This window comes from Oryctolagus cuniculus, chromosome 2, assembly GCF_051225735.1.
Source record: "Oryctolagus cuniculus isolate XC-2025 breed Fujian yellow rabbit chromosome 2, ASM5122573v1, whole genome shotgun sequence".
NCBI classification, from domain to species: domain Eukaryota; kingdom Metazoa; phylum Chordata; class Mammalia; order Lagomorpha; family Leporidae; genus Oryctolagus; species Oryctolagus cuniculus.
Window position 1 is genome coordinate 135,057,464 of NC_142868.1, and position 22,995 is coordinate 135,080,458.

The following is a 22,995-nucleotide window of genomic DNA, read 5'->3' on the forward strand; positions in this document are numbered from 1 at the left end:
AGCTGAGACAGTTGGTCACCCTAACCAGGGGGCTGGACAGGACCATCTGTGAGACTGGACACAGTGTCCTGTGGCTTCCTGCACGTGTGCGGCCTCCCAGGGCCCAGGCCTGGCTTTCAGGAGGGTGCCTGCACTCGCCCTGACTTCTCTTGACTTCTCTTCTCCCCTTGCTTTTCAGTGGCTGAACCAGAGCCACAATGCCTGTGTCAACTACGCAAACCGCAACGCTACCAAGGTGAGTGCCGATGGCAGGGCTCTGGCTACGGTGGCCTGGTCATCCTCCCTGTGGTGCAGGCTAACACCGCCCTACTCTCCAGAGCTGGCACTGCCCTGCTCTAGTGCCCTCATGTGAGCGGCCAGCCCTCCAGGAGGGGCAGTAGATTCAGGCCTGTCTTTGGCTGTGCTTAGCAGGAGTCTGGAAGCAGGGCCCCCTCTGAGGGGAGGAGCTGTATACTGGGAGTGAAGAAGCTTCTCGAAAGGGGAGTGCAGTGGGTGCAGTACAGGGGTGAATTCTGCTGGCTTTAGAATTCTTACACGCAGGTCTTGGACTAGGAGGAAGTTCTCCACCTGGGGGCCCGAATCCCCCAAAGCTTCCTCCTAGTGTGCCTGGAGGCTGCCACAGTACCCCCTGCTCCCAGACTGCTGGCCACAAAGCTAAGCTGCGGGACTTGAGAAGACCTCCCCCTCAGCGCCCCTGCACCCCTGGGATAAGCTTATGGCGCAGGTCACACTTCTCTCGTCCAGGAAGAGCTGCCTCACCCCTGCGTCACTGGCAATGCCATCCGTCCTTCCGGTCAATGCAAAGGCAAAGGGAGGGGAAGGACCAAAGTCTCTCTGGGAGGCCATTGGTTTGGGGAAGGGAGGGTCTCCGTATTTTCCTGGGGAAGAGGGTGGGGCCTGGGCAGTAGCACCTTGAGCTTGACCCTCTGAGGGTGCCGCCCCCATCTACCCATCCAAACCAAGTCCCCTAAGCCCCTCACACATGGGCATCTCTGCTTGGCTCGTTCCAGTTACCTTCAACCAAGCATCTCCCAGATGAAAATTGTATAGGACACATTCCTTAGCCTTTTCTTAATTTCCTGGGTTGGGCCTTGAGGTGTATTTTTCTGTAGAAGCACTGGGTAGCCCTCATATATTGTCATGGGAGCCCAGGTGCTACAGGGGCCAAGGCCTGTGAGCACCCCTGACCAGCCGGTCGCCACACTGCCACTGCACCCAGGCAGAGACCCAGGCGCACCAGCTCCCTCACGTTTCTGTCTGAAACGTCGGCACCGCCTGCCACAGCCGCCAGTGCTCTACCTGGGCCCCTGCTGTCCTTCCCAAGCTTTCTAGAACAGCGCGGAAATGAAGTGGGCCCTTTGGCGTGTCCCTGGATACCACCTCCATGTGCTTCTGTGACGGGCTGTGAGCTGAGGGAGGCCTGGACTCCTTGGGGTCCTGAAGGACCCTTCCCCCCACACACGGCCTCCAGGCTGCTGGGCAGGGGTGCTTCTTGCTGGCTGAGGCTGTTTGCAGGGTGGGGGTGTGTGGGAGCTTTGGGTACCCAGTGGGCCTGGAATTCTGCCTCTCTTCCAGCCTTCACCTGCATCCAAGTTCATCCAGGGCTACCTGGGAGCCGTCATCAGCGCTGTCTCTATTGCCGTGAGTAACCCACCCCCACCCCAGTTCTGCTCTCAGCCTGCTCGCAGCATCTCAGGCAGACCCTGGTGTGAGGGCCAGGAAATCTGTGGGAGATGGGTGTAGGGGCTGCCCGGAGTGCCACTCTAGGCAGAGAGGCTTTGATTGATAGAGTGCACAAGCAGGTGCTGGAGGGTGGCGGAGGAGGTGAGGGGACCCTGCAGGCACCAAGGGAGCATGGATGTCTGGGGAGGGCCTGAGTGCACCCCACAGTCCTCTCAGCAGCTGGGCTTCATGCCAGGGTTGCTGCGGCTCCCTCCCCATGGGGCCTTGGTGGAGCGGTCACGTGTTCAGTCCCTCCTGAAGGCCTGGTAGGTGCCACGTGACAGAAGCGTTCGGCTCATCTCAAGTCTGCACAGGATGCTGAGAGCAGAGCAGCATTCTCCAAGAGGCTTGTAGGCTGGGCAAAGGATGGACAGGTGGTCCTTGTTTGCCAGATGAGGCAGAGGGCAGTGGCACAACGAGGGTCTCGAGCCATAGCAGAGCAGGAGGTCACACTCCCGGGCCCTTGTGCACGCTTGTCCTCCCCATGAGCCCACCCCTGGTGCTTTCAGGATCCCTACAGGGGGCCTGCGCCACCCAGTTCCAGGGCAGTGAAGAGTGCCTTCACTACTCTGTCATTTCACTCACAAGGCCATAAACACTTGGAATTGGGAAGAAAAAATAATTAGAAAATGCAAATCAAAAGACATTCCCATATAATGAAATAAGTCACAAATAACCATCTTTTGGTGCAACCCACTTTCCTTGTCTTTGCAATGTCACTAAATAAACAAAACTCTTGTCCACAGTGATTGCAACATCCCCTTGAGTCCTACTCTGTAGTTACTTTCACCAGTAAAGACTTGAGGTGTCCTGAAATAACCTCATGTATATCACTCCCACGTAGACCGAGTTCTCTCCGGATCGCTGTTAAGTGGGGCGCCCCATCCCGTGCCCACAATCTCTTTCCTTCCCTCATCCTCTGTGTCACCACAAGCAAGGAGCCAGGCGGTACAGGTCTGTCCCAATGCGTGCCAAGAGGCTGCCATCCCCACCCTGGTTGTCCTGCAGCCCAGCACAAGATTTTGGGAGTCAAAAATATCAGGGGCTCCTGCTCCTGGGAACTGGGCTGAGGCCAGGGGCTCCCCTGAGAGCCGGAAAGACATTGGTTCCCTGCTCCTTGCTCCTTTCCATCAGAGCAGCACACGATCGCCTGGCTCAGCGGCTCGGAAATCCCGTTCCTTCCTGGACATGTAAGGGTGCGGTGGGCAGGGGCCAGAGGGGTGGCCATCGAGGGAAGGAAGGAGCTGGGTGACCCCACTGGGGGCCATGCCTGAATGAAGGGGGCCACTGTCCCAGGGGACTCCCTTCCTCCTGCAGGCCTGGGGCTCCGGGAACAGGGCTGAGTTTGTTGAAGGACAGCTCTGGGCTCACTGTGTCTCCAGCCCTCACTGTCCCACCAAGGGACCACCAGTCATTCTGTCCCAGCCACCTCCCAGGGCCCAGCCTCGCCCAGATTTGTGTAGTGGGGTTCTGAAGCCCAGGCGCAGCCCAGGACTGGGGCCTTGGGGCCCGCTGGGGTGCCCAGGGCTGGGGTCTCACCCAGCAGGGACCGGGGCCTCACTCTGGGCTGTGTCCACGCACAGCCCAGCTCCACAGCCGCTGGAGGAGGCACCCCCTGACCATGCACCTCTCCCCCTGCACGTCCTAGAAACTTCTGTGTTCCCCACGTGCTCTGTGATGCCCCAGCCCTGTCCCCGCCTTGTCCCCAGCCGCATGGCAAGTCGGCCATGGACAGGCCCCGTGCCTTGCGCCCCGCAGAGGGCAGCACAGGGCGCTGCTCCGACCGCGCTGATTAACGAGGTTGCTGACTGATGGCTGGCGTCGGAGGCCCCTGGCCGCTCCCGTCGGCATCTGAGCCGCCGCGGTGTCCTTCGCACAGCGAGGGGCTTACTCTGGCAGATGGAGCGGAGTTTCTGACTTGGAAAATCGGCAGCTTGCTTGCTTTTCTTTCCTGTGTGTAAAATCACAAAACCTCCGGAGAAGGAGGCTTTATTTTCTTTTCCTTTCCCTTGTTCTCCCACAACCCCAGGCCCCACAGCCTCATTAACTGATCTCCACTTCAATTAGTGACAAATCCCCTCCCAGGGCGAGCCTGTTAGGAGGAGATGACCTGCAAACAAGTGTCAGGGCCCCAGTGGTTGGCCCGGCTCTGGCATTAATTAAAACGAGTCCCCACAAGCAGGCGGCGCGGACTGGGGGGGTGGGGTGGACTGACAGACCGAGAGCAGGTCCTAGGGATGGCGAGCTGGAGTGGAGGCCGGCCTCCTCTGAGGAGCCTGGAGAGCCCTCTCCCCGCCTCCAAAGAGCCCCTGACCTTGGCCAGCAGCCCCCGAGATGAGGCATGCCCAGGTGAAGGCGGGGGCCAGGTGTGGGGTTTGCCGCCTCCCTGTGAACCTGCTATATAGACTTGGCAGTGCCTGGCTTCTTGCTTAAGAGTCAAAAAGAAATTCCGCCTTAAGTTATTTCTGAATTCTCACAGTTTGCTGTCTTTTAACAAAAGAAGCCTCTTTCGGTCCTCGCTCTGCTCAGCGCTGGAGTTTGTGTCGAGTGCTTCTGTGGTCAGCCCTGACTGGGCTCCGGCTTGTTCAGGGCAAGACCCTGACCCCTTTCGGGGGTGTCGGGGGGTGGCCAGCACGTGGCAATGCTGGGGGCTGCAGAGACAGGCGTGGCCTTTACTGAGCCGAAAGGGGACACAGCTGTACTGGGGTACTGTCCGAGTTATGAAGGAGGTGCCCGAAGGTACCATGGGGCCAGGGAAGGGGCCCCCAATTCAAACAAGCTGCCTCTAACAGAGAGCCCAGGAAGGCAGGGTGGGTGTTCCAGAGAGGGCACAGCACGCTCAGGAAGAGAGACAGATTCCAGAAACCATCAGCAAATGAGTGTGGCTGCCATGTGGGGCGTGAGGGGGGGAGGTGCTGCTGTTGGAAATGGAGCAGCAGCAGGGCCCAGTGCCTTGCTCTGGAGGAGAGAGGAGCAGCCAGGAACCCTCGCTGAGTGTGGTGCAGGGGCCACAGGCAGAAGTAGGCTGGGGGAGGCGTCATGGGTGGCTGGCAGCCCCAGCATGAGGGCCCGCTGCATGGGCACGAGGTCCAGATGAGGGTGCACCTGGGGCTGGAGAGGAAGGCTGTGGGCTGGAGTCCTTCGTGGCCAGTCAGGAGCTGGCTGGTGGAGCCTGGTGATGAGAGATGCTTCGTGGCCTTCCTCCAACGCTGGCCCTGCAGCTGGTGAGCTCTTCCCCAGCTCTGGGCCCTGGAGGGATGCAGTGGTTTTCTGTTACCCTTTACTGTGGGGTCCCTGCAACAGGCCCCTAAACCCGGAAGCCGCTTGGGCTGAAAGCTGTGTGATGATGTTCTGGTCCAGGAGTCACAGGTGCACCCTCCCCGCTACCTCCTGTGAGCCCCGAGAAGAGCTCAAGGTCTGGGGTACCCCCCGCCCCGAGCCAGCCTGTCCTGCGGGAGGCAGTGCTGCTGATGCAGTTTCTGCTGGAAACACAGGAACCACACGTGAAGGGAGGCGGAGGGTCCCAGAGGGGCCCGAGGCTGAACCCCAATTCCCATTGCTTACAAGTGACTCCATGTCCCTTGATAGCCCGGCAGTAATAGTCACTGGCTAACATCAAGCGTGTGCAGTGTGCCACTTATTGGTGAGGTGCTCATCCCATTCTACAGATGGGATGAAGACAGTGGCAGAGCTGCCCCAGCTTAGTCACATTCTCTTCTGCTAACACAGAGACTGTGTTTTTCTCTCTGTTCCCCCTGTGGCATAAAAGGAGGGGAGAAAAGCCAGGTGGCCTTCTGGACTTCCTGCTTGTAGAGGTTGTGATCATGCCCCTGCGGGAAGGCCCTGGAGACTGTGAGGAATTGCTTTTGAAATTTGTTAATTTATTTATGAAAGGCAAAGGGACAGAAAGAGACTCACAGAGAGAGAGAACTTCCATCTACTGGCTTACTCCCAAATGACCTCAACAGCCAGGGCTGGGCCAGATGGAAAGCCAGAAGCCAGGAACTCCATCCTGGTCCATCATGTGGCCATCAGGAATTCAACCACTTGAGCCATCATCTTCTGCCCTCAGGATTGCATTAGCAGGAATCTGGATCAGAAGCAGAGTAGCAGGGAATCCCACCAGACACTCCAGTGTGGAGTGCGGATGGCCCAAGCTTGACCCACTGTGCCACGGCACCCAGCCTGGAAGGAATTTTTTGGAGGCCTTTTTTACCCTCCTCCTCCCTTCACGCGTGGCTCCTGTGTTTCCGGCTGAAACTGCAGCAGCAGCCCTGCCTCCCGCAGGACAGGCTGTCTCTGTGTGTGTGTGTGTGGGGGGGTACCCCAGACCCTGTGCTCTCCTCGGGGCTCACAGGCAGTAATGGGGAAGGTGCACCTGTGACTCTTGGACCAGAACATTGTCATGTGGCTTCCGGGTTGGGGGGCCTGTTGCAGGGACCTCATAGCAGATGGTGGTACTGGCGAGTCAGACACGAAACGCAGCTCTGCTTCTATTCTGGGGAGGACAAGTTGCTGCCCCACCCCCATGGCAGGGGCTGATGCAGGTGGCCCACTGGTGCCTGAGGGGCATGGGTCAGGGGTCAGGAGTCAGTGTCAATCACTGCTGCTGGCAAATGAGCCACAGGCCACAGCTGAGCAGCTGGAGCAGCTGGAGCTGACTGGCATTTCAGCCTGTTCACAGCTCTGTCCCAGCCACCATGGCCACCTTGCTCTTGAACCCATTGCTGGGCAACAGCCTGGCTGGGGTGGAGGACCAGACCTCCATGGAAGGTCAATGGTCCACCTGGTTACCACGTTTCTTCTACAAAGCATGCCCTCTGCTGGGTATTTTTGGTACTTCAGAGATTCTTTGCCCTACCCCAAGCCCTTGCCCCCAAACCACACAAACCCTGACCATTTGGTTATATCATTTGCCACCATCCAAGAGTGGATCTCAGTTCTGACCCCTGCCCTCCTCTCCAGCACACCCGGTTTTCTCCACTGTTCCGTGGGGCAACCTGGACCCCCCTCCTTTTGTTTGGCCCCAGTAGTATCCATAACTGGCTGCAGAGCATGCTCTGAGCACCTGCAGGCAGCTCCACGCCCTTGAACCTCTGCTGTGCCTCCCCCCTTCCTCCCTGGCTGCTTCCTATTCATTCTTTGGGGCTCAGCCAGGCATCACCTTTCTCAGAAGACTTTGTGGCCCTTGGTGATCCCATCCTTCAAGGCCCCAACCCCTGGCCGAGTAGCTGAAGCGATCGGGGCAGGTGTGTGGTCAGGGCCACCTGGGCAGCAGCCAGGCTGGAGCATACCCAGTGCTGCTGTGGTGGGCAACAGGGGCCGCACAAGGCAAGTGTCCTCTGGGGCTCATTTTTTTCCTTCTTGCCTCAGAGATGGTTCCCTTGGTTTAGTCTAGCAACATTTATCAAGCACCCACTCGTTTCATCAGGAATTCAGTGAGGAGCAAGAGAGACACGGGTCCTGCCCACCGTGCTCAGGGTCTCCTGAGAGAGGCAGTCTTTGGGTCAGGAGCCCACAGGTCAAAATCTTCCGTGCTGTTCAGTTTACTAAAACAGATACGGGTCTCATTTTGACTTGAACATTTTTAAGAGGGTAAGAAAAAGAGACTTAGCGACTGTGGCAGGTATACAAAGTTCCAGGTTCTTTAAGAGATGGTGAGAGGGGAGTCCTGAGTGAAGGGGTTGGGGGGCTGGCATTTGAGCTGAAAGTGAGGAGGCCACGAGGGGGAACGGGGTGAGTAGGACTGAGTGGCTCCCTTAGGTCTGAACCCATCTGAGCAGTGTTTGTCCATCCTGAGGTCACTCTGGCTGCTGTGGAGTAGATTGGAGGGACGCGGATGGAGGCAGGGAGCCCACTTAGGGGCAGGCAGTCTTTCAGGAGAAGGGGATGGCATGTGAAGTGGTGGGAGTGAGGGACAAGAGGCATGTTCCACACCCAGACTCTGAACAGGGAGCTCCAGCCTTGGGCTGGATGTGGCCAGAAGGGGCTCCTGTCTGGAAGACTCGGAGGTTTGTGGCTTGAGCAGTGGAGCTGGGAATGGGTGAGAGGATGGGGTGTGTGATGAAGAGTGACAGTCTTCATTTGGGGGGTGTGAGGCCCTCTGAGCCAGAGGCACCCCCAGAGATTGGATTGCAGGCTGGAATGCCAGACACGGCCAGTGGGAGAGAGATGCAGGGGTTCTCCAGCCCCTTCTGGCCTCTCCTCGCTGGCCTTGTGGAAATTAGGCTGCAGTGGGCCCAGAAAGCCCTTGGTGCTGCAGGAGATGGCCACCGGCCATGCAGCCCACGACATTAAAGGTCCACCCCAGCCATGGGCTCAGTGCTGCCCCATTCCCCATCTTGTGGGAGCCCCCAGGAAGCTGGTCCACCCTCCTCTACCCCTGGCCTTCTGCCAGCTGCTCAGACAGAAGTGGCCAGAGAAGGCCCCCGGCCTCTTTAAGGCCAAGGCTGAAGTCCCTCAGGTCCTGCGTCTCCCAGGACTTTTCCTCCTGCTGGCCACACGAGGGATGCTTGGGCAAAACCTGCACCTTGTTTGTTTTCCCCCTGCCGAAGTGGAACCCCTGTTTGGTTAATTTCTATTTTGTGGCTTATCGGGAGGCTGTTCCAGCAGACCCTGGGGGACGCTCCACAGCGATTGTTCGATGTCTCATTATCTTCCCCCAACCTGATCATTAGCTCTGATTTTTCTGATCGCTAGCTGCTGTTCGTGATGGGTTGTGTGCCATTAATGCCAGCTGGTTCCCTTAAACAGGACCCACCATGCCAAGGAAAGCGAGCTGGCATTCTGAGCCCCCAGCCACTTGGCTTTTTCATTTTAATGGGATCCACCAAATGTTCCAGGCCAAAGGGCCCTTGAGGAACAGGAACAGACGGGCTCCCAGCCCCCGGCCTGCAGCCCACCCTGGGCTCCTTCCCCAGCTAGTGCTGTCCTAGCCACTGGGGCGGCCGGGCCTGGGCTGCAGGCTGGAGAGGACCAAGGAGAAGCGGCCGCCTGCTTCCTCCGTGTTTGTGCCCTCTCAGCTTTGGGCCTGCCGGTGGTGCTGGGTGTGGCGGCCGCTCCTACTCCCAGGGAGCTCGCTGCTGCACACAGGTGTCCATCCTAGTCTCCCAGGTGGTTGACAGGGGCCCAGGTACTTGGGTCATCATCTCCCACTTTCTCAGGCATATTAGTGGGGAGCTAGATTGGAAACGGAGCAGCAGGACTCAAAGATACGGGATGCCAGCTTTGCAAGTGGTGGCTTAACCTGCTGCACCACAACACTGACCCCTGCTCTCTCTCTTGTTTCTTCTTTCCTTCCCTGGGCTCCCATGTGAAATTAGGAAGACAAGGTGGGTCATTCTCCCTGGACAGGGCCAGCCCCAGCCTGTGAGGATAGTGGATGACTAGGGAAGGGCCAGCTCCAAGACAGGTGGGGCAAGTCTGAGTGTTTGCTCTTCCTCCTGCCCCCCACCCTGCCCCATCACCAGCCCTGTCCATAGTCTGAGGCTCCCCGCCCGCTGTGTCCTACCCCTCCCTGGTACTCCTTGCATTTTCCCAAATAAGCTTGCTGGTGTTTGAACCCACCTGCTGGCTGCTGGCTGCCAGGGCAGGGCAGCTCTGGGGCCTGATCCTCCTGACAGGAGCCGCCTTCCATTTTCCACTCATTTGGACCCAACTTCGAGCTGGCCTCTGTCAGCAAGGCTCTTGTCACACAGATAGTCGGCGGCGGCACCGCTTGCTTGCCCAAGATGGAAGATAACACCGTAAAGTTAAGAGGCAAGTGTTGCAACTAACAGGCTCTGGATTCAAATCCCAGCCTTGCCTGAGCCATAATAGCTGTCCTTGGGCAAAGCTCAAGGCTCTCTGAACCTGTCTCTTTCTTGCAGGGGGCAACGTGGACTATCCAAAAGCCTGGTAGTGGGGCTTTCTTTAAGAGCTTTCAAGGAGCTGGCACTATGGCACAGCGGGTTAAAGTTCCAGCCTTCAGCGCCAGAATCTCATATGGGTGCCTGTGCGAGTCCCGGTTGCTCCACTTCCAATCCAGCTCCATGCACCTGGGAAAGCAGCAGAGGATGGCCCAAGCGCTTGGGCCATTGAACCCATATGGGAGACCTGGAAGAAGCTTCTGACTCCTGGCTTCAGATCGGCTCAGCTCTGGCTGTTGCCGCCATTTGGGGAGTGAACCAGTGGATAGAAAACCTCTTTCCCTCTCTCTGTCTCTACCTCTCTCTGTACTCTGTCTTTCAAACAAATAAATCTTTTAAAAAGAGAGATTTCAAGTACAGGTGTGCTGAACCCCCTCCCTCTTCCTCCTCTTCATTGTGTGGGCCTGTCCTCTGCCTGCCCCCCCCCCCCCCGCCCTTCTCTTGGGGGCAGAGGGAGCCATTTCTGAGTCCCTTGCTGCTGGGACTGGAGAGGCCTGGACTTGGTGCGTCCATCTGCATGGCAGGGGCGGCAAGGCCCCGTGTGGCTGGCAGCTCCCCAGCCTGCCCCGCTGTCCCAAGGCTATGTGTCTAAGCTACCACGTGTCTGCTGCCTCCCAGCCCACCCTTGAGCCAGTGTCAGTTTGAGACTGAGAGTGGTGGCCAGGTACCCGAGAACCTGGGCTGGGATTGTCAGGCAGCCCCCAGCTCTGTGGGGCCTGGCAGGCTGACTCATCTTCCTGCAGCCTGGGCCGTTCCTTCTGTGCTGCACCCTGCCCTGAGTGCTGAGGGCCCCAATCCCTAGAGGTCTTCCTAAGGTGCCAACAACCCAGAAGATTGAGGCCGGAGCCAGTCCTGGGGGTGCAGAGAGGCCCGCTGGGCTGCCAGGTGCACCAGGGCTGAGGCTGTGGGGTGAAGGAGGGAGGACAGCACCGGGGCTGGACCCAAGTGAGGAGGGCCCGGGGCAGTGGGGAAAGGAATCCTGGTGGCCTGGGCTGGGGAGGGAGCTGGGGTCCGAGTGAAGGCAGGGCAGTGAGTCCAGGATGGCCACTACACTCTCCATCCTGCTCTGGGCTGCTCCGCTGCACCCCGCAGTTACCCGTGAGCAGATGCAGGGGCCCACTGGGGGCCCCAAAAGGCTGAGTGGGACTGAGGGGTTCCTAACTTCCTCTGTTTGCAGAGTATATCCCTCCACCAGCCGCAGCCCTGCCAGCCCAGCCCTTTCCTGCACGGTGTGTGTGTGTCTGAGGTTTGCTCTTTTCCCTACTTCCCATGCGCTGGTGAACAGGATGACTGGGCAGCGGTACCTTATCTGTAAGAAAAAAGTTTTTTGAGAAGCAGAGGTCAGGGGGAGAGAGAAAAGATGGATCTCATTTACTGGTTCGTTCCCCAAAGGCTGACCATGATGTAAGCTGCTCCAGGGCCCAGGGCTGAAGCTGGGAGCAGGAAACTCAACTCTGCACCTCCACGTCGGTAGAAGGGACCCAATCATTTGAGCCACGCCTGCTGTCTCGCAGGGTCTGTGTTAGCAGGAAGCTGGAGTCAGGAGCTAGAGGCAAGACTTGAATCCAGGCACTGATTTGGGACATGGACCTCCTAACGGTGTCTTGTAACTGCTAGGCCAGTCACCCACCCCACCCGGCAGGGTTGCTGTAGCCACGCTTGCCTTCGCAATATCGGGTGACACTGAGGACTGGGGGGCCCCTTCACTCTGTGCTCTTCCTCCCACAGCCACTGCAGCACCATGCTCTTTTTCTGTTTTTCCTCTCCAAGGTGGGCCTTAATGTCCTGGTGCAGAAAGCCAACAAGTTCACGCCAGCCACCCGCCTTCTGGTCCAGAGATTTGTGCCGTTCCCTGCTGTAGGTAAGAGCTGCATGGCGCAGACACGCGCATGTCCCAGGGAGCCGGATGCCCTTCCACACCTCTCCTAGTGCCACGGGGGCTCCTGGATGGGGGCACTGGAGCGAAATATGCATGCGTGGAAGAAAAGACGAGGGGACCCACTGACCAGCCTTGGGCCTAACATTCTGGTTTCAGCACAGGGATTCTTAACCTGGACTCCCCAGACCCCAAAGGGCCTGCAGACTGACTGTATGCCGTGGGTCCTGTGAACTTGAATGTGGAAACTGTTTACACTAACCTGTAATGGAAACATAACATTTCCTTCCCTGGAGAATGTAGGCAGCAAACCACAGCGGGAAGCAGCGCCTGTGACTTTGTCGCCAGCAGAAGCCACAGATGTTCCCAAGTCACGCAGTAGTTGTTACAGAGATCTTAAAATGTCATCTGCACTCATCAATAAATCAATTATTTTTAAAGATTTATACATTTCTTTGAAAAGTAGAGTGAGAGAGGGAGAGAGAAATGAAGAGAGAGAGAGAGATTGAGAAAGATGGAGAATCTTCCATCTACTGGTTCACTTTCCAAGTGACTGCAACAGCCAGGACTGGGCCAAGCTGAAGTCAGGAACCTGGAATTGGGTCTCCCACATGCGTGGCAGAGGCCCGAGTACTTGGACCATTATCTGCTACTTTCCCAGGTGCATTAGTAGGAAGCTGACCTGGAAGTGGAGCAGCTGGAAGTTGAATGGGTACTCAGCTATGGGATACCAGTGTCATAGGTGGCAGTTTCATAGGTCCCCTCAAAATTATTATATTGAGGGGCCAGTGCTGTGGCACAGTGGGTTAAAGCCCTGGCTTGCAGTGCTAGCATCCCACATGGGTACTGGTTGCAATCCCAGCTGCTCCACTTCTAATCCAGCTCCCTGCTAATACACCTGGGGAAGCAGCAGAAGATGGCCCAAGTGCCTGCAACTGTGTAGGAGACCCAGCAGAAGCTCCTGGCTCCTGGCTTCGGATCAGCTCAGCTCTGGTCTTGTGGCTGTGGCATTTGGGGAGTGAACCAGCAGATGGAAGACCTCTCTCTCTGTTTCTACCTCTCTCTGTAACTCTGTCTTTCAAATAAGTAAAATAAATACTTTTTAAAAATTGTATTGAATACTTTGGTAGATCTTATGTTTTGATTCATTGATTAAAAAGCACATCTATTACCATACCACAATTTTTAAAATATTTTGATGACCTCATTGAATATAATCCCCTTGTAATGCTCAGTATTTGGTTTTATGCTCTTAGAAGCATTATTATGGGAGGGTGCACAGGTTTCAAACCTCGGAGCCTGGGGGCCCTTTGCACATTGCCAGGCGGTGGGGAGTATGCATCTGCGCGTGGAGGGACTTCTGCCCTTCTCCTGCCCTCTGCCAAGTCTTGGTTGGACTGAGCCTGTGTCCTGACAGCAGGTGCTCCTGGCCTGGGCCCTGGGGATGCCACAAAGCCAGGCTGGTTCTTAAGAAACCTGTGCCTTGTTGGGGAGAGGAGCAGCATGGTGGGAATTTCTTTCAGAATGAAAAGAAACAGACAACACTGAGAGTAGCAAGAGACAGTGCACAGTCAGTTGTCACAAGAGAGGCACAAGGGGACTTCAGGAAGGGGAATAAAAAGATGAGCTGCCTTTGGCGCCAGCAAAAAGCCTGAAATTCACATATGCAGGGTCTTCCAAAGTTCATGGAAAATGAGGAATATGAAAAAACTGTGCATGGACTTCAAAACTTTTGCTCCCGAATAGACTTATCTTTAGTTTCATTTTTTCCAACAACTTCTGAGGTCCCTTCAGAAGCAGGTACTGGTACCACAACAGCCGAGTCCCCCAGCTGGTGCCACAGGACAAAGACAGGGCCAGCCCAGCACAGGGCCTGAGGTCCTGTGACTTCCCGGTACCAGGCTCAATTAGAAGTTTGGGAGTCATACGCAGGCTCAGGGGCCCTGATCTGTTCCTTCCCTCCCAGCCTTTGCTTCCCCAGCTGTCAAAGCAGGCCGGTCTGCAGCTGCCTGTAGCCCCAAGCTCTGGGTGGAGCTCAGGAAGCCCTGGTCGAGTTGATAGGCAAGTGCTCTGAGCATCTGAAAAGCTCCAGTGAGGGGTTGGGGGGAGATCAGGGAGATCGTTACTGCACAGCCCCGCCTTCTCCATGGCCCAGAGGCTAATGAACTCCAGAACCAACCACCCGGCTGAGCCTCTGCCAACCCAGATAATTGCTATAGCAACTCCACACTTTTAATGAACTCTCAGCTATTTCTGTCGTGGACCATTAATGGAATAACTCTTTAGATGTGACTTTGTTAAGGGGACTAATTGAGCAAATGTGGCTGCCCAACTAGTGTTGGGCTAGGGGTCAGGGGCACCCTGGGAAGGGGGCAGCTCTTGGCTGCACTGGACTGGATCTGGGGCTCAGTGGAGATGTAATCTGTCTTGGGCCATGCCTCAGATAAGAACTTTGCCGGGGGCCCATTCCAGCCTTTCTCTGCCGCTGTGTGACCTTGGGGTGGTCTTAACCTCTCTGGGACCCCTTCAGGGAGAGTCTGAGACTTTCGGGCCTGCGGGCTCAGCTTTACTGCCCTCCCCTCTCGTCAATGGGGAGATGTCTTCAGGCCCCTTGCACAGGTCCAACCACTGTTGGGCATCTTAAGATCCCGTGCATCCCCAGCCAGTTGTACAGGTTGGTCACAGCATGGGTTGCATGCCTGACAGCAGTAGCTCACCAGGATCCTGAGAGAAGCAGGCCCTTCCTGCCTCCCTCCTCAGGCCCAGCTGGCTGAGTCCTGGCTGTGTTCCTGCCTGCCTTCCTCCCCCAGCCCCAGTCTCTCTTCTCCTGCATGCAGGCGTCCATCTCTCCGGTCCCACCATGTCTATCCCAATGCTGTCTGCAAATGGGCGGTTGCTGGCTGCCCTAGTCAATGATATTGCGATGAATGGGTGTGCCCTCGCCCACAGGGGCTCAAATGCCTGGCTGGTCCTTGCACTTGACCTCCCTCCACCCTACCCCACTGCATGCTGATGGAGCCTAGGCCCTGCCCAGTGCTCACCACTGCTTTCTGATGCGGGCTAGGCTGGACACACCATTAAAAGCTACGGAGAAACTTGCTCGGGATGTGCTTTCCCTCGTAGAGGGCCCTTTGCCCCCAGTCACTGGCACGGTGGGGAGTCAGGGCCACGGGGCTACGGCGCACCGGGGAAGCACATGGGTGTGAGTGGAAGTGGTGGCATGAAGCTCTGCTGGTTGGGAGTGGAGTGTGTGTATGTGTGTTGTAGCAGAAGGGGATCCTCAGGGTGACAGGGATCCTGAACAGGCTGGTGTCCCCTGTGCTCAGAGGCCACGCCATACCACCCTCCCGGGCAGCTGAGTACGCAAGCTGTGGGGAACAAGAAGCTCCCAGGAGTCTGTGGCTTCTTCCCACTTCTCTGCACCACCCCTCCTGGTATCCCTGCCCAGTCTGAGGCCTGGGAGTGGGGAAGGGACCGAGAAGAGGCCTGGTCCCTGCACCCAGCTCAGCTGCCCCCTCCCACTTGGGAAATGAAGCCTTTATCCCCTCTGGCTGCCACAGGACACCCCACCCCCACCCCCAGGATTTATCGAGCCCAATGCTCCCAGGGGCTCCACAGCTCGGCTCAGGTCCCCAGCAGGCCTCTCCTCTCTGTGTTCCTTGCTGTGTGCTGGGAGAACCTGCAGGCAGAGCTGCCAAACCCATTTTATAGGACAATAAGCAAATTCGCTCTCGCTGCATCTGGCCAGAGTCCAGGCCACCCAGGTCCAGCCAGGACTTCAAGCCCACCTGGATAACCACTGGCCCTTTGTAGCTACTTCGAGTCCTGCCAGGAGCTCTCTGTCTCCAGGCTCACCTCTGGGTTTTCAGGTGGTGTCGTTGCATGCGTGTGTACAGAGGTATGTGCAGCTGATGTAAGGGCACGCAAGCAAGCCAAAGCCCGGGGTTGCCCGGCACAGCGTGCTATGCCCCGGTCCAGAGCAGCAATCATGTGGGAAATCTCGGTTTCTGTTTCTATGCGGAGATGTCAGCAAAGACGGTGAGCCCAGGCGTATGTGTGCTGGCATCAGAATCGATTGGGGACTGGTAATTAATTTGTTTAGACCTTAATTAATTCTCCAGTTCTTTCTTATTTGTGGACTGTCACGCTTAATTGTGTTCAGGAGCTCGGGCTTGGAGCAGGCCCTCCATTAACTGCCGTGTGTGGCTGCAGGGCGGAAGTTAATGGTGTGGGAAGCTGGGCAAACAGTGTAATTAAAGGTCGAGAGAGGAGGCGTGGGCAGAAGCCACCCCCTCCCCGCCAGGTCCGGCACCCCTTCCATGAGCGGACTCCATTCCAGGAAGGCAGGCCCCACAAACAGCCTTCCTGTGAGGCCTTTCAGGAGGGGCGGTGGGCAAATCACCAGCTGAGGGAGGGCCAGGTGTGGGTCTCAGAAGGACACTGGCCAGAGAAAGCCACATCTGTCATCAGGAATGGTGGGCCAGGGCCTTTGAACAGGTGGAAACCCCAGTGTCACTCAGCAAGCCCAGGGTGCATGTGTGCATGTGTGTGTGTGTGCATATGTGCGTGTGTGTAGAGGGAGGGCAGGACATCCTGAAGGTCATCTCGGCTGCCTGGCTGCAGGCACATGGAGCAGGAGACAGCAGTGAGTGTCACAGGCTCTTAAGACCCCGTTTGGGCTCCCATTTCCCATCAGGAAGACGTGAGCCTCACACCAGCCGGCTGATTCCTTCCGTGGGAGACAAACCTTGCCTGCGTGGGCCGGAAAGGCCAGCCTCAGCATCTCTTCCTATGCCGTTCCCAGCACCCCTTATGTTAATGTCACAACGTATTTCACTGTCATGGAGACATCTCTGTGCTCTGTGCCCCGAAAGCCTCTTGCTCAGGGAGTCCCGGCAGTGTCTGGGTGATGGTCTTCCATCACTCACACCCAGTGTCCCCAGCCCCACCGCCCATGCTCAGGCTACCTGGCTTCTCTCTAGCAGGAGGTGGCTGGGGGTCCACCCCCAGGTGCCATGCCTGGCGTTCCAGGCCTGCTGCTCCTCCGTCCCCAGTGGGAGTGTACCCGGGGCAGCTGTGTGCACGCCCTCCATGCAGGTCACTGGTGCCGCCTGCAGCAGCCGCAGCCCTTCAGCCTCCCCTGGAGGCCCCGGGTCCTTTCCTTCACCCACTCTTCTCCTGCCCATCTGTACCGACTGCAGCTGCGCAGGGTCTTCTGGTCCTCCTCTGTCGTCTCTGCTGGGTTCTGGGACCATGCACATGCCCCTGCTGGCCTGGATGCCCACTCTTTCCACTTCTCAGTCCCATCCTCTGCTTTCCTTGGCTGCCAGGTCTTTGTGACTTGGCTCAAACACCACCTTCTCCAGGAAGCCCTCCTTGGTGACCAGTCACCTGTGTGTGCCTGTATCTTTCCGGGACTGCTTATTTTATTCCTAAGCCTGCACCCACATCATTCTGTGGATGCTGCAAGACGGGGACCAGATCTCATGGATCACGACCCCAGCTCCTCCCAGCCTGGGACGGTCAGTGCTCAGTGTGTGTGTGTTCAGTGATCACATGAGTGCTTCGTCACAAAAGGCTGGAGATTAGGCACTTGCCATAGAACCCTACCCCGATGACTCTGGTGACGAGATGCTAGATTCTGTGGCACCCTGGACATTTAGTCTGGGTTGTTTTTGTTTTTCAGGATTGTTCTTGAGTGGTCTGTTTCCTTCTAGAAGTTTTCATCATCATCATTTTCCACCTTTGCAGTCTGCAGGCCTGGTGTGGATGAGCAGTGAGCTCACCACTCTTGGACACCTGTGAACATTCCCTACCCCTTCCTGACCTTGGCTGTCCCATCTGTAAAATGGGGGTATTAGCATCTCCAAGAACAGTTTCCATGGGCATTAGACCTGTCCGCCTCCTGGCATAGCATGAGCACTCAGGAAATGCGAGGCCTCCTCCAGCTCCACTTTGGCCCAGCCTGGAGTGGCCAGAACCAGAGAGGACACATTTCTGCCTTCAGGGAGCTTGTTATTTGGGGATGAGGGTTGGTCAGATGTCCAAAATGGCACAAAAGGCAAACATTCTAGTGATAATGTGCTATAAAGTTTAATAAGTGATGAGCTTCATTAGACATTAAGTCATCTTCCAACACCTACTAGATTTTAGGAGCCTAATTGGAACAGAAATCTTTAGGGAAAGGGTGTTTATTGAAAGAAAGGGAGAAGGAAGGGAAGGAGAGAGAGAAGAGAAGGAAAAACAGGACCATTAGAACTTGCTGAGTGTGGGTGCAGTGGCATGGATTTTGAGGGGCCATGGAAGGAAGTTCTCGCCAGAGCTTTCTGGAAGGCTAGGTGGGCTGGGCGAGGTGCCAGCCTCCCAGGCAGCCTCAGCACTGGCCTGTGTCCCTGGTGTGTGCCAGGCCCTGACAGGACTGGGCAGGGGGTCCAAGCTGGCGAGGGGGACGTCACTAGTGTGTCCTAGGACTGCCTTGGGTCTCTTCCTCTTCCGTGGTTTTATGACTGGGTGGAAGAAGGCTCAGGGCAGCCAAGCCGGCAGAGACTATGAATTCAGGACCAGGATCTAGAAAGATCTCCGTAGAGGTGGGCTGATGAGCTCACATAAGCTTTGACATAGACTGGTTGTTCAAAACGTGTGGCAGCACAAGTGTTAGGGTGCCCAGATCCCACCCAGCCAAAATACCCGGCCAGGGACCTCAGTGGCTCTGGGGGTGCGTGGGCTGTGCACTCAGAACGGGTCCAATGCCTGATGACTGATGCCACACTCTCGGACTTCCGCTGCGTTACCAGACGTATGGGCTCCGAACGAAGGCGTCTGCGTAGCCCTGGGCCCAGCGTGGCCTGCTGAAAACCTGCCCGTCCGCTATGGGAGTGAGCTCCCTGGCTCCCAGGGTTTAGGGAAGGGTCCTGTTAGCAGACCGGCCCCAAATGCTGGGAGGGGTGCTGTCACATGACCTGCCTAGTCTCTGCCCCGGACCTGGCATACAGAAGGTGCTGAGTAAATGCTTGTAGAGTAAGTGGCCTTCCAATCCAGAGGTTCCATCATGCCTAGGATCCAGAAGGCAGGGAAACCCAGAGGCAGACAAGGTGCAAGCACAGAGGGCCAGGCGGGGGAGGGCGGGGCTTGCTGGGAGCAGCAGAGGTAGAGAAGACTGGGGGGGTGGGGGGTGTTAGTCCAGGGTGTGAGCCTTGTGTTGTGGTTAAGGAGGAGCCCACAGAGACTGGCCAGCTGGAGCAGTGTGGGCATTTTTTCTTTTTAAGTTTTATTCTATTTGTTTGAAAGACAGTGACAGAATCTTTCATTCACTGGTTCACTCCCCAAATGGCTGCACAGGCTGCTGACCTAGGTGGAAGCCAAGAGCCAGGAACTCTGTCAGGGTCTCCCACGGGGCTGGCAGGGGCCCAGGAATTCAGGCCATCTTCTGCTGCTTTCCCAGGCGCATTAGCATCTGGATGGCATCCAGATGTGGGATGCTGGTGTCACCGGCATTAACCTGCTGTGCTGCAGTGATCTATAGATTCCAAACTCGGGAGTCAGCCTCCACCTAGATTGACAGGCTTTTTTTTTTTCTTTTTAAAATTGTTTTTCTTTTTAAAGATTTATTATTTGAAAAGAGAGTTACAGAAAGAAATCTAACATCTGCAACAGCTAGGTGGAAGCCAGGAGCCAGGAACTTCATCTGAGTCTACCACGTAGATGGCAGAGGCCCAAGCGCCTGGATCATCTTCTACTGCCTTCCCAAGTGCATTAGCAGGGAGTTGGATCAGAAGTGGAGCCGCTGGGACTTGAACTGGCGCTCATATGGGATGCCATCGCAGGCATTGGCTTAACTGGTTGGGCCACAGTGCTGGCCCCTACGGGCTGATTTTTCAATTCAGAATTTCCCAATCCTGAGTTGATGACACTTTGGTATGGGTTGTGAAACTTGCCCCAAATTCTCAAGCTATTTAAAAGAAACTCTGTGCCAGTTCGCACTGCCTCCAGGTGGAATGATGGGGAATGTGAAATCAGGAAAGTATCAGGCTGCCCATCCTCACTGAGGATCATTTGTTTAATGCAGAAGGTTTGGGTTCTGCTGTGATTATGGTGTGAGACTGTGTGTGTATGTGTGCATGCGTGTGTGTAAAGGTTGTACACGGACACTTGTAAATGCATGGACCCTCCCTGGCAGGGGCAGGCGAACCTGACCACAGTGGTTGTCTCTAAGGAGAGGGTGAGACTAAAGGTCAAGGTTGGAAGGGAGACTTATATCTTATTATGTACATGTGTTACCTGCAGAATAGCTGGAGGCAGGAAAGGAAGAGGAGGAAGGGAGGGAGGAAAGAGGGAAGAAAGGAAAGAAGGAAGGCGGGGGAGGAGAGGAGGCCAGCATCACCTTCTGCCTGGGGGGGAGGAAATGGAGTCTGGGAGTACTTTGCCCAACAACAATCTGGAGCCAGACTGGGAACTCAAGTCTTCTGACTGCTTCTAGAGGGCTTTGTTTGATGAAAGTGGCCCCTTTTCTCCTAGTACATAACAATGGTATAAAGTTAAACCATCCTACTTCTCTCCCCCAAGACAAGTCTGGCATATAGCCCCCTCCTCCTTGGTTTACCTGAATGCCTACAAGTGTGAAGATCTCTGCCCTGTATTGTATCTGTGTGCCTTGGACCTAGGCCTGCACAGGTAGGAGTCCACACGAAGGCCATCACCTGTGTACACTGTTCTGTAAGTTGCTTTTTTAGCTTCCCGATGAATTTTAGGCAGCTTTCTATGGCAATCATAAAATTCTAACTTGCCCTTTTGAATAGCCACAGTAGTTCATGCCACAGATCATTTTTTAGTTATAAAACATTTCAGATACATAGAGAATGGAGAAACTTGAGAAATGAAATCTTAGACTCCCAAAACCCCCATGCCCTGCACCTTCTTGCTTCTGGTTTTCTTGTCTTCCCTGGGAAGGCTGCTGACCTGGAGTCAGAATCCTCCCACTTGTGTTTTATCATCAGTGCCTGCACCATAATCCGTCAACTGCATTTTTGCATACTTTAAAAATTCACAATAACTATCCCACTATCCATATCCTTTTGAAACTTGCTCTTCATTATGGTTTTGAGATTTATCTGCCTCAATACCTGGTCACATGTTTGTTTCAGGGATTCCACTGTTTATCTGTCCACAACCAATTAGTGGGGAACACTTAGGTTGTTTCCGGTTTCTCAGTTTTGCACACACAGTGCAGCTGTCTGCGCCCTCATGGCCATGGCCATGTATACATGAGGAAGAGTTTCTCCTGGGCAGAGCTAAACACCAGGGAGCTTAAAACGAAGCGTAGTTCAGGGCTCAACCTCACTGTTTCGCTTGTGCAGCCAGTGTGGCGAATCGGCAGTCTAGGGAACGGGCCTAGAAGGGGTGGGCAGGGTAGAGTGGATGCACTGGGTGTAGCCACATGGGCACATCGGCCTTCACGGCACCAACAGGGTGTGCATTCTTGCTTCCTTACATCCCCTTTAACACTTGATATTATTGATCTTTTCAACTTTTCATCCATAGGAAATGGTTTGTTTCTCATTTTCATTTGAGTGCTTCTGATTCCCAGGATGGTTGGGAACCTTTTCCTAACTTTATTGGGCTTTTGGATTCCCAAACAGAAGACAGAGTGAGAAGGAGGTCCTTATTTCATCCCAGAGTTCCAAATTAAGACTCAAATATGAAAAGCAAAATGTTAACTTTTAGCAGAAAATCACAGATGAACATCAGGATGTGTGGAGTATTTTAATGACACAAAATGCATATATACTGGGAAGGAAGGGATTGTTTGACTACATATTAAGCTATATGACAGGAGACACTATCAACACTGTGAGAAAAGCAAACCATGGGCTGGGAGCAGCTATTTGTAAACCGTTTCACCTAATGAGGATTCACCTTCAAAACATGAAGAGCTCCTGTGACTGATTTTATTTCAGACTCAGAAATTTGTGTTTGTTAAGCTTGAGTTCATTTTATTGGTTTTTATATTTTATTAATTTCCCACTCATTTTTCCTGTGCTTTGTATGTGTGTGTGTTTTAGATTTATTTATTTATTTTAAAGACAGAGTGACAGAGAAAAAGGGAGAGACAGAGAGAAGATTTTCCATCCACTGGTTCACTTCCCAGATGACCTCAAAAGCTGGGGCTGGTCCAGGCTGAAGTCAGGATCCTGGAACTCCGTTTAGGACTCCCACAAGGGTGCAGGGGCCCAAGCACTTGGGCCATCTTCTGCTGCCTTCCCAGGACATTAGCAAGTAGTTGGATCAGAAATGGATCAAATTGGCACTCTGACATGGGATGCCAGCATCACAAGTGGTGGCTTAACCTGCTGTGCCACACACCAATCCCTCTATGATTTTAATTATTGAATCTTTTTCTTAAAAAATTTTTTTACAGGCAGAGTTAGACAGTGAGAGAGAGAGAGACAGAGAGAAAGCTCTTCCTTCCGTTGCTTCATCCCCCATGTGGCCGCTACAGCCGGCGCTGCGCTGATCCGAAGCCCGGAGCTGGGTGCTTCCTCCTGGTCTCCCATGCGGGTGCAGGACCCAAGCACTTGGGCCATCCTCCACTGCCTTCCCAGGCCACAGCAGAGAGCTGGCCTGGAAGAGGAGCAACCGGGACAGAATCTGGCGCCCTGACTGGGACTAGAACCTGGGATTAGACAAGTGAGCCGCGGTGCTGGCCATTCTTAATAATTTTTTTATATATTTGATGGATGTTTTGGCTGAAACAAGGAGAAATTCTCTTCTGGCTTCTCCTTCCACAGCTGTAAAATGGCGGCAGCAATTTCAAACATCGTGCCCCGCCCCACAGTAACCGCAGGATGAAGGCTGTGTGCCTGCTCCCCTTTCTTCGGTGGGAGGAGACTTCCCCACAGAAGTCCCCAGCACGTGTCCCTCGTGGGCTAGGACTGGGTCATGTGTAGCCTCCTAGCCCAGGCACTGGAAGGAGAGGACTAATCTGGAGGTGGAGTAACTGCTGGGAGTCCACCACCACGCCCGCTATGGATTAGTGCTAGCAGTCCTTTGTTTGTGATATACACTCACTCTGTCTCCCACTTTCCCACTTCTTATCATAATGGTTTATCAATAAACCTTGAATGCCGTACTTCTCAGATGGCTCATTTACACGGTGTATTAATACAACAGCCTTGCTGGAGAGGACTGTAACTGGTGGTCGTCCTCAGCAGGAGCGAGCAAGCCTCCCAGACAGGTGGGGACCCGGCCTTCCTCACCGGGTTTTTGTTTGTTTGTTTGAAGATTGATTTATTTGAAAGAATTACAGAGCGAGTGTGCGAGCTTCCATCTGCTGGTCTCCCTCACCTTTTCTAATTCCGTTTGGGATTTTGGTTGTTAAACACAGCATCGTGGCTGCCGCTGCTTTTCGTAACCTTTGCTTCTAATCTTGACCCTTTTAAAATTGACAGTCTAATTTCAAAGCACGTTAAAGAATATCAGGAATGTTTCATCTGA

General features: G+C 55.1%; 1 protein-coding gene across 9 annotated transcripts in view; it reads left to right on the top strand.

Annotated features, from left to right (window-relative positions):
* Window positions 1-22,995, top strand: part of SFXN5 (sideroflexin 5) — a 122,661-nt gene that overhangs the window by 68,543 nt on the left and 31,123 nt on the right. For 4 of the 9 annotated variants that reach the window (XM_002709756.6, XM_017340676.4, XM_089327545.1 and 1 more), the window contains 3 exons: window positions 179-235; window positions 1,576-1,641; window positions 11,400-11,490. In XM_002709756.6, coding sequence (XP_002709802.1) covers window positions 179-235; window positions 1,576-1,641; window positions 11,400-11,490 — 214 coding nt within the window. Of the gene's footprint in view, window positions 1-178; window positions 236-1,575; window positions 1,642-11,399; window positions 11,491-11,664; window positions 12,625-22,289; window positions 22,355-22,995 lie in introns of those variants that run through there. The other 5 variants (XM_089327549.1, XM_089327548.1, XM_089327546.1 and 2 more) reach the window with 5 other exon arrangements.